The sequence below is a fragment of the Suricata suricatta genome, chromosome 6 (genome assembly GCF_006229205.1).
Source record: "Suricata suricatta isolate VVHF042 chromosome 6, meerkat_22Aug2017_6uvM2_HiC, whole genome shotgun sequence".
In the NCBI taxonomy this organism is placed as follows: Eukaryota; Metazoa; Chordata; class Mammalia; order Carnivora; family Herpestidae; genus Suricata; species Suricata suricatta.
The window spans coordinates 119,531,240-119,544,988 of record NC_043705.1 but is presented as its reverse complement, the minus strand read 5'-3'; the positions used below and the strand labels follow the sequence as shown (position 1 = coordinate 119,544,988).

Below are 13,749 nucleotides of genomic sequence, written 5' to 3'. Positions count from 1 at the left end.
TTCAGATAGCTGTGAAATTAGGTAATTAACTAGTTGTTACTTAACCTTCTAATTTCTGTATAAGTCTAATTACATGAAACAGAAGTTGGTGTTTTGATTTTTTACTTTGCTTTTCTGTTTTGAGTGTCATTGCAACTACTGTATTGTAAAGGATGGAAAATAATTGCATATGTTAAAAAATATGAAACTTTATAAATTAAAAAAAAAAAGACCCAAAATAATTTTAAATAAGCATTTCTGACACTCAAGATGCCTAGCATATGTATTCCATTTGAGCATTAAAAAACTGAGCACTCAGAAATCTGGAATTATTTTTAATCTCTACAGCATGTCAAAATATATTCCTACCAATATTATGGTAACTATTATTTTTTAACACTCCCCTACCTTTCTCTTGGGTTTCTTGTAGAGCTTTCTTCCACAGTTGAACAGACTTTTCATATGATCCTAATAGGAAACACTCTTCACCTACAAAGTTTTTATCCAACAATCAGTCAGAGTTAATGAAACTACCCTATGAAAATTTACTTCATTTTAAAATTCAGTGAATATAGCTTAGCCAGAAACTATTCTGAAAAACAAATAATTCCAACTATATATAAAATCAAAGCCCAGTTACCTATATTGCTTATTCACAGAGTTAAATGTTTGTAAGCTACTGACCATTGATAGGCTGAAGTTCTAACTCTTGGCCCAAGCGAGCCCCAGCAGTCTGTAAGTTAGCCTGTATATGACACAGCAGAGCCTGGACAGTAGATGCTTCCTGTGCCATCTTTTCAGTTAACTGTCTGTCACCTTCAGGAAGTCTTTGATTTAATTGTGTTTGATACCATAAAGTTTTGTTGTACAACACTCTCCAGAGAACAGCCAATCTGCACACAAAATTAAGTAATCATCAAAACCAAATTTCAGACTAGGAATAAAAATATGTAAAGTGTCCTACTTAGTCTTATTATTTCTGCCTGTATTCTTCACTGATACAATAATATATACACAAACTGATCAAATTTAAATATAGTACAAAGTCCAAAAAATGTTTAATACATTTTTAAAATCTTCATAAACCTTCATGGTCATTCTTCTATAGTGCTTACCTAAACCAAAATCCTTCAATACTTGGGCATGTATCATGGCTGCCCAAGACTAATTATATACATCTGTTGAATAACATTTGGCTTAAATATAAAATCTATTAATGCGGACTGGATATGAATACAGAGATTCTTTTGGGGATTATAAAAACATTTTGCAACTGGTGCTAAGAGTTCTAGAACCTTGTGACTATACTAAAAATCAATGAATTTTACACTTTAAAATGGTGAATTTTACAGCATGAGAATTACATCTCAATTTTTCAAAAAGGAAACCACCTATGTTGACAATACCCTATTATAAGGTAATTAATTATACCTGTGTCCTGGTTGTTGAGTAAGATTTACTACTTGAGGATGAATCTTGAAAGATGAACTCCAAGACCAGTTTTCCTGAGAACCACTACCTTGAAACATTTGAAAAATGGGTACCACCAACTGGTCTTGATTTGCTGTTCTACTTCCATCAACTGACGAAATAACTTCAGGTTGAAGAATGTATATGTTACTTAAATAAGCAGCTACCATTTTGAGTAAATGAAAACAAGCCAAAAGCTTCTCTGAAAATAACTGACCCTGTTGTTGCTGAATCAGCAAAAGCGTTATAGTATTTGAGGTCAGCTTTACCAAATGTCCCACATCTTGTTTATATCTCATATCCCAATACTGGATTGACAAACACTGATGAAAAAGTTGAAAGATACAAAGTACCCATGCATTATGTCTTGTGTTCTTGCTTAAAAAAGGATCGAGTTTGGGGAAAGGACATTTTATAAATTGAAGAATGTAGAAAAAATGAGTGATACAAACAACTGTGTAATTTAACATTACATTTTTCTCCGTTACATTTTTTGAAATTCCTATAGTCCATGCTGCAAGGAGATTTTTGTAGACAGAATGCAGTTCTGTAATGGTTCTATTGGTCTCCTCCGTATCATCCCTTGCATGTATTGTATCAAACATAGATGCAAATTCCAATCTTCCCTCCTTGACACTACTAAACAATGAATCATTTTTTTGGCTCCAAAGTGAGAATAAGTTGTTTGCAAAGTGTTTGCCTTCATTAGTTTCTTCTGCTTCAAAACCCTAAAACATGAGTGAAGAAAATTATGTTTAATTTAATATCTTATAAGTAAAACTACTGGTGTTCTCAAATTTCTCTCCCGTGAACAAAAAAAAAATATGTTTCTTGGAATAAAGTCAATACTTAATTATTCAAAGTAAATAAAACACATACTAAGTACCTGAAAATCTGCTTTTTCACTTGAGTTCATTGTTTCATCTGCCTGTAAGAATCTGGGGATAGCAGAATCAGTTAAGCTTTTATTTCCTTGGTGTTTTAACAGGCTAGACCTTAGGGAATCCAATGATCGCAAGTTCAGCCCTTTGCCCTTTGGCTGTAGAAGGAAAGATAAAAGATATCCAAGAGCAAAATTGTATCTGTAATCCTATCACAAGCAATTAAAACTTCTATAGACAACTATATACAATCCAATGACATTACTGTCTGTATGGTTTTAGATCTGAAAAGACAAGCCAACTTTTACCAAGGATACCAAAAGCACTATACCTTAGACAATACCATACTTTGGTATGTTTTCTCAAGCCTCTGGGTTGAATCAAGTAGAAGAGATCTCATGAGCACTGATGGAGACAGGTTATCAAGAAATCGAAGGGTTGTAACCATGTATCCATCAGAAATAATGAGGTAGGGTAATCTTGAATGTGCTTTTATAGAAAATCTCTGTCTCATAGGATCAATGTCAGAAGTTGATGAATCTACAGAATTATTTGAATCTTGAAATGTAAACTGCTGTGGTCTAGCAAACAAACACAAAATTGAAGAATTAGTAAAAGAAAAATCTTAAAGGAAACAATCAGATTATTCCAAAGAAAAGCAAAACAACAATTAAAAGCTATAGAATGATAAATCAGCCAGTTAAACACACTAACATTAAATTGTATATATTTGTAAGGAAGATATAAGTGATTAAATAACATGTAGGCTTATATGTTTTTTAAATAGTCCCTGAATTGTGGCATTTACTCTGTTGTTTTTAGTTTTATACAAATTATTTCAGAAAAGAAATAAGGCAGTTCATTTTTACTAATACAGAGTTAAAGTAGCTAACCTTCCTTCTTACTATATAAATATACTTACATGAATATAATTATGAGTTATGAATACATAATATTAAATAATCAGAATCAGGTACACTACCATAACAGTAAATAAGTACATTTAGATAGTCAGTCAGTCAAATTTAATCTTCAGTTGACAAAATTTTACCAACTACCATCTTCTCCAAATGTCTTCCTCAGTTTTTTTTCTCTCCCTTAATAAGAGAATTGTCCTTGATTATTTTTAGCAAAATAATGCCTGTATTCATTACAGGCATTATTTTTCTAAATTTAGTTTTTTACATAATAAATATGTATCATTTATATAATCAAGAAAAGTAATCTATTTTTTTTAAGTTTTCCTTCACCTTTATTTTTTTTTTAAGTTTTTATTTATTTTTGAGAGAAAGATTGTGAGCAGGGGAAGGTCAGAGAAAGAGGGAGACACAGAATCTATCTGAAGACTCAGTCTCAAGGCTCTGAGCTAGCTCTCAGCACAGAGCCCGACACAGGGCTTGAACCCACAAACTGCGAGATCATGACCTAAGCTGAAGTCGGATGCTCAACCGAGTCACCCAGGCGCCCCAAAAGTAATCTATTTTAAAAGGTCCTAAATTGGGGGCCACCTGGGTAGGCTCAGTCAGTTAAGCGTCTAACTTTGGCTCAGGTCATGATCTCAAGGTTCATGAGTTTGAGCCTCACATTAGGTTCTGTGCTGACAGCTCAGAGCCTGGAGCTGCTTTGGATTCTGTGCCTCCATCTCTCTGCCCCTCCCCTGCTCAACCCTCTCCCTCTCCCTCTCCCGCTCCCAAAAAATAAATAAGCATTAAAAAAAAGTCCTACATTGGGGTGCCTGGGTGGCTTAGTTGGTTAAGCATCTGACTCTTGGTTTGGGCTCAGGTCATGATCTCATAGTTCGTGAGTTTGAGCTCCACATTGGGCTCTGCTCCAACAGAGTGGAGCCTGCTTGGGATTTTCTCTCTTCCTCTCTCTCTGCCTTTCCCCTGCTCATGCTCTCTCTCTCAAAATAACTTTAAAAAAAAAAAAAAAAAAAAAACAAGGTCCTAAATTAGTTTTTTTTTCCAAATAGACTCCACACCCAGTGCAGAGCCCAACACGGGGCTTAAAATCACAACCCTAAGATCAAGACGAGCTGAGATCAAGAGTCGGATGCCTAACAGACTGAGCCAACCATGAGTCCCCTAAATTAATTTTTTAAAAAATATGAGGGCTGTGTCTGGGTGGCTCAGTCAGTTAAGCATTCAACTTCGGCTCAGGTCATGATCTAGAGGTCTGTGAGTTTGAGCTGATGTTGGGCTCTTTGCTGACAGCTCAGATTCAGTGGATCCTACTTCAAATTCAGTATCTCATTTGCTCTTGGCCCCTCCCTCCCCCCAAAATAAATAAACATTAAAAAAAAGTCTTAAAAAGAATGTGAGGACATTCAAGTCAATTATAAATTGGACTATAAAGAAATAAGAAAAAATACTTTCACTGCATGAAGTGACAATTTTTTTAAAAGATCTTATTTTTAAGTAATCTCTATACCCAATGTGGGGTTCAACCTCACAACCCCAAGATCAAGAGTCGCATGCTCTTCCAACTGAGACAGCCAGGTTCCCCAATAAATTTTTCACTTAGAATTTTCTAGTGATAAAATTTAAGCATCACTTTTTGCTAAAAATAATCAAGGACAATGCCTCAATTTCCTTTCCGTGAGGCAATGGCAGTAGATTAATGTCAAAATCCGTTCCCAATGTTTTTGTTTTGTAAATACCTGTGTGTATATGTCAGGTCATATCTAATATTAACACCAATAACAACAAATATTTAATGAGCACTTCTATCAGAACTGCACTAAGTTATTTATAACCATTTATTATTTTACTTCATTCCCTCAACCCTAAGAGACAAATATACTCATTTTCACTCCCCAGTAAGAGAAAAAGAGGCTTAAAGTATAACTTACCCAAAGTCATATAATTAATAAGTAGAAGAACAAAGATTTGAATTTTGATCTGACTCCAAAGCCAAACTGCAACCCTATCCCACAATTAAAAATTAAAACATGGCTAAATTCTAAAGTCTTCTATCCATTTCCAACAACTTTTTCCCTTTTTCCTTTTGGGGAAATAATAGATAAATCCATGTGCCAAGTTAATTTTGAGTTACTCATGTATTTAAGTCGCCTTCTTTTAAAACAGTAAAAGACATATTATACTTTGAATTTTTACATAAAGGAAGATAAATGTTTTAGTGCTATTGAATATTTAAATAACTTATTATACTTACATAGTCATAATGTCAAATTTTCACCAGGATTTAGCAACAAAAAGAAATAGAAGAAAACTATAAATAAGAAAATACTGAGAGGACAGAGTCAAAGAAAGAATAAGACAATTCGAAAGATGAAATTATTTTTTAAAAATACACAATAAAGTAATACCAAAAGAGAAAGCCTTCTATAAACAAATTAAAACAATTCAAATGTCTCACCTATATGTTATGAGTGGGTGAAAAGGAATAAATTCTGCTGGCCCAAATTCTATAGAGCAACCAAATGTAATTAATGTTACCAATTCACCTTGGCAGGTCAGTAAAACCAGGGAACCACGTTTTAACATACAAGCCAGAAAAAGACTATCATGAGTCCAGCTGATATCACCTACCCAGTAGGACCTAGAAAAAGCAAGACAGTATGTTTAGAAAGGACTCTCTACAATGTTTTTGACAATTTAAAATGGCCAAGCAGGGCTGAAACATTTCAAAAAATAAGGGGAAAAGAATGAATAGTAGGAAACCGCTGCCACATACATTTCATATATTTTACTTCCCAGAAAAAAGATAAGGGAAAAAAGGAGTTTGCTCATCAACATCTACTCCATATAACGTACCAATTAGAAATTCATGTAGACACATAAGCAAATGATAAGATGAAAATACTCACTAAAAGAATTAAGTTTAGTTACTCACATTTTAATTAAAACAACTTTAATTCTACTGGCGTCTACAACTCAAATTACTGATAGATTTAAAGGTCAATCAATACCATGCCTGTCCTCTCTGCAACTTGCTAGAGTTCCACGTGGCAGCAGACTCCCTCTTCCCAACCTCATCCTGACTACTCCTTAACTGTCTAGTAATATTAATCTTTCATGGAGACAAAAAGTAGCTTCTTGTGTAAATAATGTACACTCTAAGTCAAACAGACCACTGCACTGAGACCAGTAATGCTTGCTTTCTTTTTTTTTTCTTTGTTTCTATTATTGATGTATAGTCAAGACATGATGTTACATTAATTTCAGGTGTAAGAATGAGTAATCCCTTCTGAAAGGAACTTTTGAGTAGGGAAAGAAAATGAAGAGGGAAGGCTAGATAGACCTGAAAACTTTGGAAATTCAGAGACTAGCAAAGAAAAATGTTCAGAAAAGGAAATTAGAAAGTCCAATCAAGAGGAAATCTTCCTACTCTGTAACCCCAAGTAGGTCCTGGTAGGGGCTCTTGGGTTATCCAAAATCCTGATTATTGCTAGTTAACCCATAGGAATAGCATGCGAACTTTGTTTAAAAAGCTATAAACACCTCTACCACCCCAAGTATATAATGATCTTCCCATCCAGGTTTTCTCATTTCAGTCTCTAATTATACCCAATATTCCTTATCCAGTTAGGATTCTACTTCTCCTGAGCCAACACAGAAAAAAATAAAAGAGAAAAGAAAATACATTCATGTATCTTCTATCCTACAAGACCCTTTCTTAAATTAGTAAGATTTTCCTTACATATAGCAATTAATGAAGCACAAATGCTGTAAGTAAGTTGCATTACCTGTCTATCTAAATACTTATTTAGGTATCTTTTGAAATATCAGAGCCTTAAACTTATCATACTATTAGAAGAGAATATAAAAATGCTATGTAGAAACATAAGAGTTCATACCTGATAAGTGTAGGTGGAACCACAGGATTCTTATTACTACATCCTCTCAGGCTACCACAGAGAGTAACAAAATTCAGTGTGTTTATAAACAATACCTGAGTTGCCTAGAAAGCAAATAACAACAAAAACCATTAAAATTATTTTACTGCAATCATTACTTATAATTCTAGAGAGCTAGAGATCTATTATTATACCAATAAACTATCTTGGGAGTCTTTCCCACCTGGCAAAACAATACTGAAAACTAAAACTCCTCACTGTTTTATACCATATTTTAAGGACATCAGTTACCACTTCGCCCTTCTTCTTCCTTTTTGTTACCGTTTTTTCACTTCTGAAGGCCAAATTTTAAAATTATAGCTGCTAGCTGAAATAACTTTACCAATCTACACTATTAAACTGGATCAGAAAACACCAATATAAAGAACATAAAGTAGTATTACAAAACAACTCCAAATTGAACAAAACTGTTTTTTATATGTTACTTTCAAGACAGATTACATATACTGACCTTTGGGTCTTTCTGATTCAGAGCTACTGCCAGGGTAACGCCATCTCTTGAAAAGGCAGAAATTATAGCTCCTCTTGACTTTACTGACTCACATTTGGGAATCAGATGGCACAGAAGGCAGTCTTTTTGGGCCCAATGAACGCAATATGGCAATGATCTAAGAAAGTAATGAAAGAATTGAAAACAGGAAATACAGTAACTTTTAATATTTAGATCATCATAAAAAACTTAAGGGTCCAATTCCTGCATGTTGCATGAATATTAAAGGCCCTCTTAGCAACTGCTCAGAATTTTCATCCAAGCCACAAAAGAGCAGTTGCCAGTGAAACAAGTTCAATATCAGCATTTTGTTAGTAATGGCATGTTCCATAGTCAACCCCAAATGCATCTGTTTTTTTTTTTTAAAGATTTAGATGACACATATTCTAAACATTTTCACAGACATTAAATAGGGAAGAAATGATTTTTAAAATCGTGGCAATGTTCTGGGGTGCCTGGATGGCCCAGTCAGGAGAGCATTTGACTCTTGATCTTGGGGTTGTAAGTTCAAGCCCCATGTTAGACGTAGAGATCACTTAAAAATAAAATCTTTAGGGGCGCCTGGGTGGCTCAATAGGTTAAAGTATCTGACTCTTGATTTCTGCTCAGGTCATAATCTCATGGTTCTGGGATTCCCTCTCCTTCTTTCTCTCTGCCCCTTCCTTTCTCTCTCTCTCTCAAAATAAGTAATTAAACCTAAAACAAACAAACAAAAATCTTTAGAAATGAAAATAAAATAGTGACAACATTCTATATTTGACATGAGAATGGTTACACACATGCACATTTATCAAAGTCCATCTCATTATACACTTTGGATTTATTCATTTTACACTATATAAATTACACTTTAATAAAGTACCATAGCATAAGGAAATTAAGAAAATTTTAAAAAACACACTATTTTATTAAATCTTATTGAGGTATGAAAATGTTTTTTTTTAATATTTTTTAATGTTTTGTTTATTTTTGATACATAGAGAGACAGAGCATGAGAGAGGGAGGGGCAGAGAGAGAGGGAGACACAGAACCGGAAGCAGGCTCCAGGCTCTGAGCAAGCTGTCAGCACAGAGCCTGACGCGGGGCTTGAACCCACGAACGTGAGATCTGACCTGAGCTGAAGTCGGAGGCTTAACCGACTGAGCCACCCAGGTGCCTCTGAAAATGTTTTTTTTTTTTTAAGTTTATTTATTTATTTAGAGAGTGTTTATTTACAAGTGGGGGAGGGGCAGATGGAGAGGGAGAGAGAATCCCAAGCAGGCTCCACAATGTCAGTGCAGAGCTAGATGCAGGGCTCAAATTCATGAACCATGAAATCACAACCTGATCCAAAATCAAGAATCCAATGCTTGACTGACTGAGAAACCCAGGTACCCCAGGCATGATAGGCTTTTAATGCACTCTGTATTTTACTGGGCTTTTTAGAATAAATTAAACTATTTTTAATTTAAAAAGTACATGAGCAGGGGCACCTACGTGGCTCAGTTGGTTAACCATCCAACTTTCGCTCAGGTCATGATCTTACAGATTGTGAATTTAAGCCCCACATTAGGCCTGGAGCCTGCTTCGGATTCTGTCTCCCTCTCTCTCTCTGCCTCTCCCCTGTTCACACACACACTCTCTCTCAAAAACAAACAAACAAATAAAGCACGCGAGTAGGGCACCTGGGTGGCTCAGTCAGTTCAGTGTCTGACTCTTGATTTTGACTCAGATCATGAACTCACGATTCAGAAGATCGAGCCCCATGTCGGACTGTTACTGCAGAGCCTGCTTGGATTCTCTCTCTCGCTCTTGCTCTGCCCTTTCCCCACTCATGTGCATGCATTATTGCTCTCAAAATAAACATTTAAATAAAAAATAATAAAAAGTACTTGAAGAGTTAAAGGGTACAGCAGTAAATTTGTTACATCCTTTTTAAAATTCAATTGAATTATTTTCCAAAATAGCTATCTTTATAATTTTAATACAAGAAAGACCATAGCCTATCTTACCTTTCACATATTCTCAATTTTCAGGAAGGAAATAAAAACAAGAAAAACCTTCTGGAGTAAACATTTAACACAAAGACTAAGGATGCCTGGGTGGCTACGTCGGTTGAACATCCGACTTCCAGGTCATGGTCTTGCATTTGGTGAGCTTGACTCCTGCATTGGCTCCTTGCTGTCATCACAGAACCTGCCTCTGATCCTCTGTCCCCCTCCCTCTCTGCCCCTCCCTCGCTTGTTCTTTCTGTCTAAAGCATTAAAATGAAAACTTTTAATAATAAAAGCAGTACTTATGGGAAAAATAGATTTGTAAAAGTCTCAAAAGTTCAAGTTTACATTTCATTTAACTAATCTTATTATGTATCTATGAGTGGAAAAAATGTTTTAAAAGGATAGAAAATAAGGAAAAAGGAAACCTTTATCTCACCTTATAGATGTAAGTACATTCTCATGCCACCGAATTGCTAGAAACGTTAATTTCAGACATTCTCCAGAATAAAAAGTAAATGAACACAAGCAGCAGTCTCCAAACAACTATAGATAAATGTAACAAACTTTAGTATATAATTAATCTGAAAATAAACCAATATATAAAACATATATTTCTCATCATAAATAAAATAAATGAAATACATGGAACTCCTGTATCTTTATTTTTAACATTGGGCTAAAGAATAAATAATTTATTTCTGAGTTCATGGCTCAGAAATCAAGGTGCAGTTTATTGTCTTAAGGAAACACATTGGGGCGCCTGGGTGGTTCAGTGAGTTAAGCATCCAACTTTGGCTCAGGTCATGATCTTGGCATGATTTCTTGGCTTGAGCCCCACGTCAAGCTCTGTGCTGACAGCTCAGAGCCTGGAGCCTGCTTCAGATTCTGTGTCCTCCTCTCTCTACCCCTCCCCGACTAACAGTCTTTCTCTCTCTCAAAAATAAACAAACATAATTTAAAAATTTTTTAAAAATAAACACTGCCAATGAAGATGTGAATAGACATTTTTCCAAAGAAGACACCCAGATGTCTTCTGCTCAACATCATTCATCACTACAGAGATACAGATCAACACCACAATGAAATACCACCTCACACCTGTCAGAATGGCTAAAATTAACACAAGACACAACAGGTGCTGGCGAGGATGCAGAGAAAGGGGAAGACCCTTGTACTTTTGGTAGGAATGTAAACTGGTGCAACCACCCCAGAACAGAGTATGAAGGTTCCTCAAAAAGTTAAAAATAGAACTACCCTACAACCCAGCATTGTACTATTTACCTAAAGGATACAAAAATACAGATTTGAAAGGGCACATGCACCCCAAAGTTTTTAACAGCATTATCAACAATAGCCAAATCATGGAAAGAGCCCAAATGTCCATCAACTGATGAATGGATAAGATGTGGTGTACATATATATAATGGAATATTACTCAGCCATCAAAAAGAATGAAATCCTGCCTTTGTAATGACTTGGAAAGAGCTAGACGATACAATGCCAAGCAAAATAAGTCCGTCAGAGAAAGACAAATACCATATGATTTTACTCATGTGTATAATTTAAGAAACAAAACAGATGAGGGGCACCTGGGTGGCTCAGTTGGTTGGGTGTCTGATTTCAGCTCAGGTAATGATCATGTGATTCATGACTTTGAGCCCTTCACTGGGTTCAATGTTGACAGCTCAGAACCTAGAGCCTACTTCTGACTGTGTCTCCCTCTATCTCTGCCTCCTTCCCCAGTTCACACTGTCTGTCTCTCACAAAAAATAAACATAAACAAAATAAAACAGATGAACAAATGGAAGGGGGGGAAAAGAAAATAGGGAAACAAACCATAAGAGACTCTTAAAGATAGGGAACAAACTGAGGGTTGATGGAAGGATGTGCGTAGGGGATGGGCTAAATGGGGAATGGGTTTTGGGAGGGCAGTGGTTATGATGAGCACTGGGTGTTAGATGTAAATGATGAATCACTGAATTCTACTCCTGAAACCAATATTGCCCTACACAACTAACTGGATTTAAATAAAAATTTGAAAGAAAAATAAATAAAAATTAAGGTGTGTCGGAGGGGCTCAATCAGTTAAGCAAGCATCCACTCTTCATTTCGGCTCGAGTCATGATCTCACGGTTTGTAGATTTGAGCCTCACATCGGGGACTTGCTCGGGATTCTCTCTCTCTCTGCCCCTTCCCCACAGGCATGCTCGCTCTCTCAAAATAAATAAATAAACATTCAAAAATATAAACTAAAAAAGAAAGAAAACACTGCCATTTACTATGACTAAAACTGGATTCTTTTAATTTTTTCTTTTATTTTTATAGTTAATTATTATCTAAATTAGGGTACTAATTTAGGGGTGGAGGAAGGCAGAGGAAAATAAAATTTCAAAATGCAATTTCTAACAATAGTGGATTGGGTAATAAAATGTTGGTCCATACATATAAAGAGTGCATGCAGCTATTGATAATGTTTTTTAGTTTATGAATGTGTTCTTTCCTAGGAATTAATTGGCTTAATCATCACCAATTCTAGCTTTTTAAATTATAAAACTAGTTCTATTTTAAAAGTAGAGAAAAGTACAGAATCAGACTTATAAATACAGAGAATAAACTGACAGTTGCCAGAGGGGAGTTGGGGTGAAGGGGAGTGGGAGATACAGGCTTCTAGTTATGTAACAAATAAGTCATGGGACTAAAAGTACAACATAGGGTATGTAATCAATGGCATTATAATAGTTTTGATGGTGACAGATGGTGGCTAAACTTGCGGCAAGCACAGCATAACAAAGAATTGCTATATCATCATGTTGTATACCTAAAACTAATGTAACACTATGTCTCAACTATACTTAAGTAAAACAATAAATAAAAATTGGGGTATCTGGGTGACTCAGTCAGTTAAGCATCCGACTCTTGATTTCAGCTCAGGGCATAATCCTAGGGTTGTGCACTCAAGCCCTGTGTCAGATTCCACTCTAAGTGTGGAGCCTGCTGAGGATTCCCTCTCTCTGTCTGTCCCTCTCCCCTGCTGTGCTCTAAATGAATGTATGAATAAATAAGTGTACAAATATTAAAAACTAGGAAAAATACTAGGAAAAGAGAAAGGAATCTCTAAGGTCAAACCACTTTTTTTAATTCAAGTATAATTAGCATACAGCATTACGTTAGTTTCAAGTGTACGATATGATTCAACAATTCTACATATTTCTCAGTGTTTATCAAGATAAGTGTGCTCTTTCACCCACCCATCACCCACCTCCCCTCTGGCAACCACCAGTTTGTTCTCTGTATTTAAGAGTCTGTCCATTTTGTCTTTCAGATTCAACAGAAGTGAAATCATGGTATTTGTCTTTCTCTGATTGACTTATTTCACTTAGCATTATACCCTCTAGCTCCATCCATGCTGTTGTAAATGGCAAGATTTAATTATTTTTTATCACTGAGTAATATTCCATTTTGAAAATAAACCACATCTTCTGTATTCATTCATCTATCTATTAATAGACAATGGCTTGCTTCTATATCTTAGTTATTGTATATAATGCTGTAGTAAACATAGGGTAGTATATGTCTTTTCAAGTAAGTGTTTTTGTTTTTGGGGGGGGTAAATACCTAGTGTAATTAGTGGATCATATTGTATTTCTATTTTTAATTTTTTGAGGAACCTCCATACTGTTTTCCAGAGTGGCTGGACCAATTCCCACTAACAGTACTTAAGAGTTCCTTTTTCTCCACATCTTTGCCAAATACTTGTTATTTCTTGTCTTTTTTTTTTCTCCATAATATTTTATTGTGAAATTGTTTTCCATATAACACCCAGTGCTCTTCCCAAGTGCCCCCCACCATCACCACCACCCCTCCTCCCCCCTCCCCCCCAACCCTCAGTTCACCCTCAGCATTCAATAGTCTCTCAAGTTCTGCATCCCTCTCTCCCCAACTCTCTCTCTCTCCTCCGTTCCCCCTGGTTCTCCATTGGGTCTCTCTTGTTTTCCTGCTAGACCTATGACTGCAAACATATGGTTTCTGTCCTTCTCTGCCTGGCTTACTTCACTCAGCATGACACCCTCAAGG

At 35.7% G+C, this 13,749-nt stretch overlaps 1 protein-coding gene across 1 annotated transcript in view; it reads right to left on the bottom strand.

Annotated features, from left to right (window-relative positions):
- Nucleotides 1-13,749, bottom strand: part of CPLANE1 (ciliogenesis and planar polarity effector 1) — a 134,672-nt gene that overhangs the window by 106,223 nt on the left and 14,700 nt on the right. Inside the window, exons 6-14 of the mRNA XM_029940985.1 lie at nt 10,112-10,218; nt 7,661-7,817; nt 7,150-7,253; nt 5,709-5,891; nt 2,662-2,911; nt 2,336-2,488; nt 1,411-2,177; nt 664-872; nt 388-468 (exon numbers count right to left, since the gene is read on the bottom strand). Of these exons, the coding sequence (XP_029796845.1) occupies nt 388-468; nt 664-872; nt 1,411-2,177; nt 2,336-2,488; nt 2,662-2,911; nt 5,709-5,891; nt 7,150-7,253; nt 7,661-7,817; nt 10,112-10,218 (2,011 nt within the window). The remainder of the gene's footprint in view (nt 1-387; nt 469-663; nt 873-1,410; nt 2,178-2,335; nt 2,489-2,661; nt 2,912-5,708; nt 5,892-7,149; nt 7,254-7,660; nt 7,818-10,111; nt 10,219-13,749) is intronic.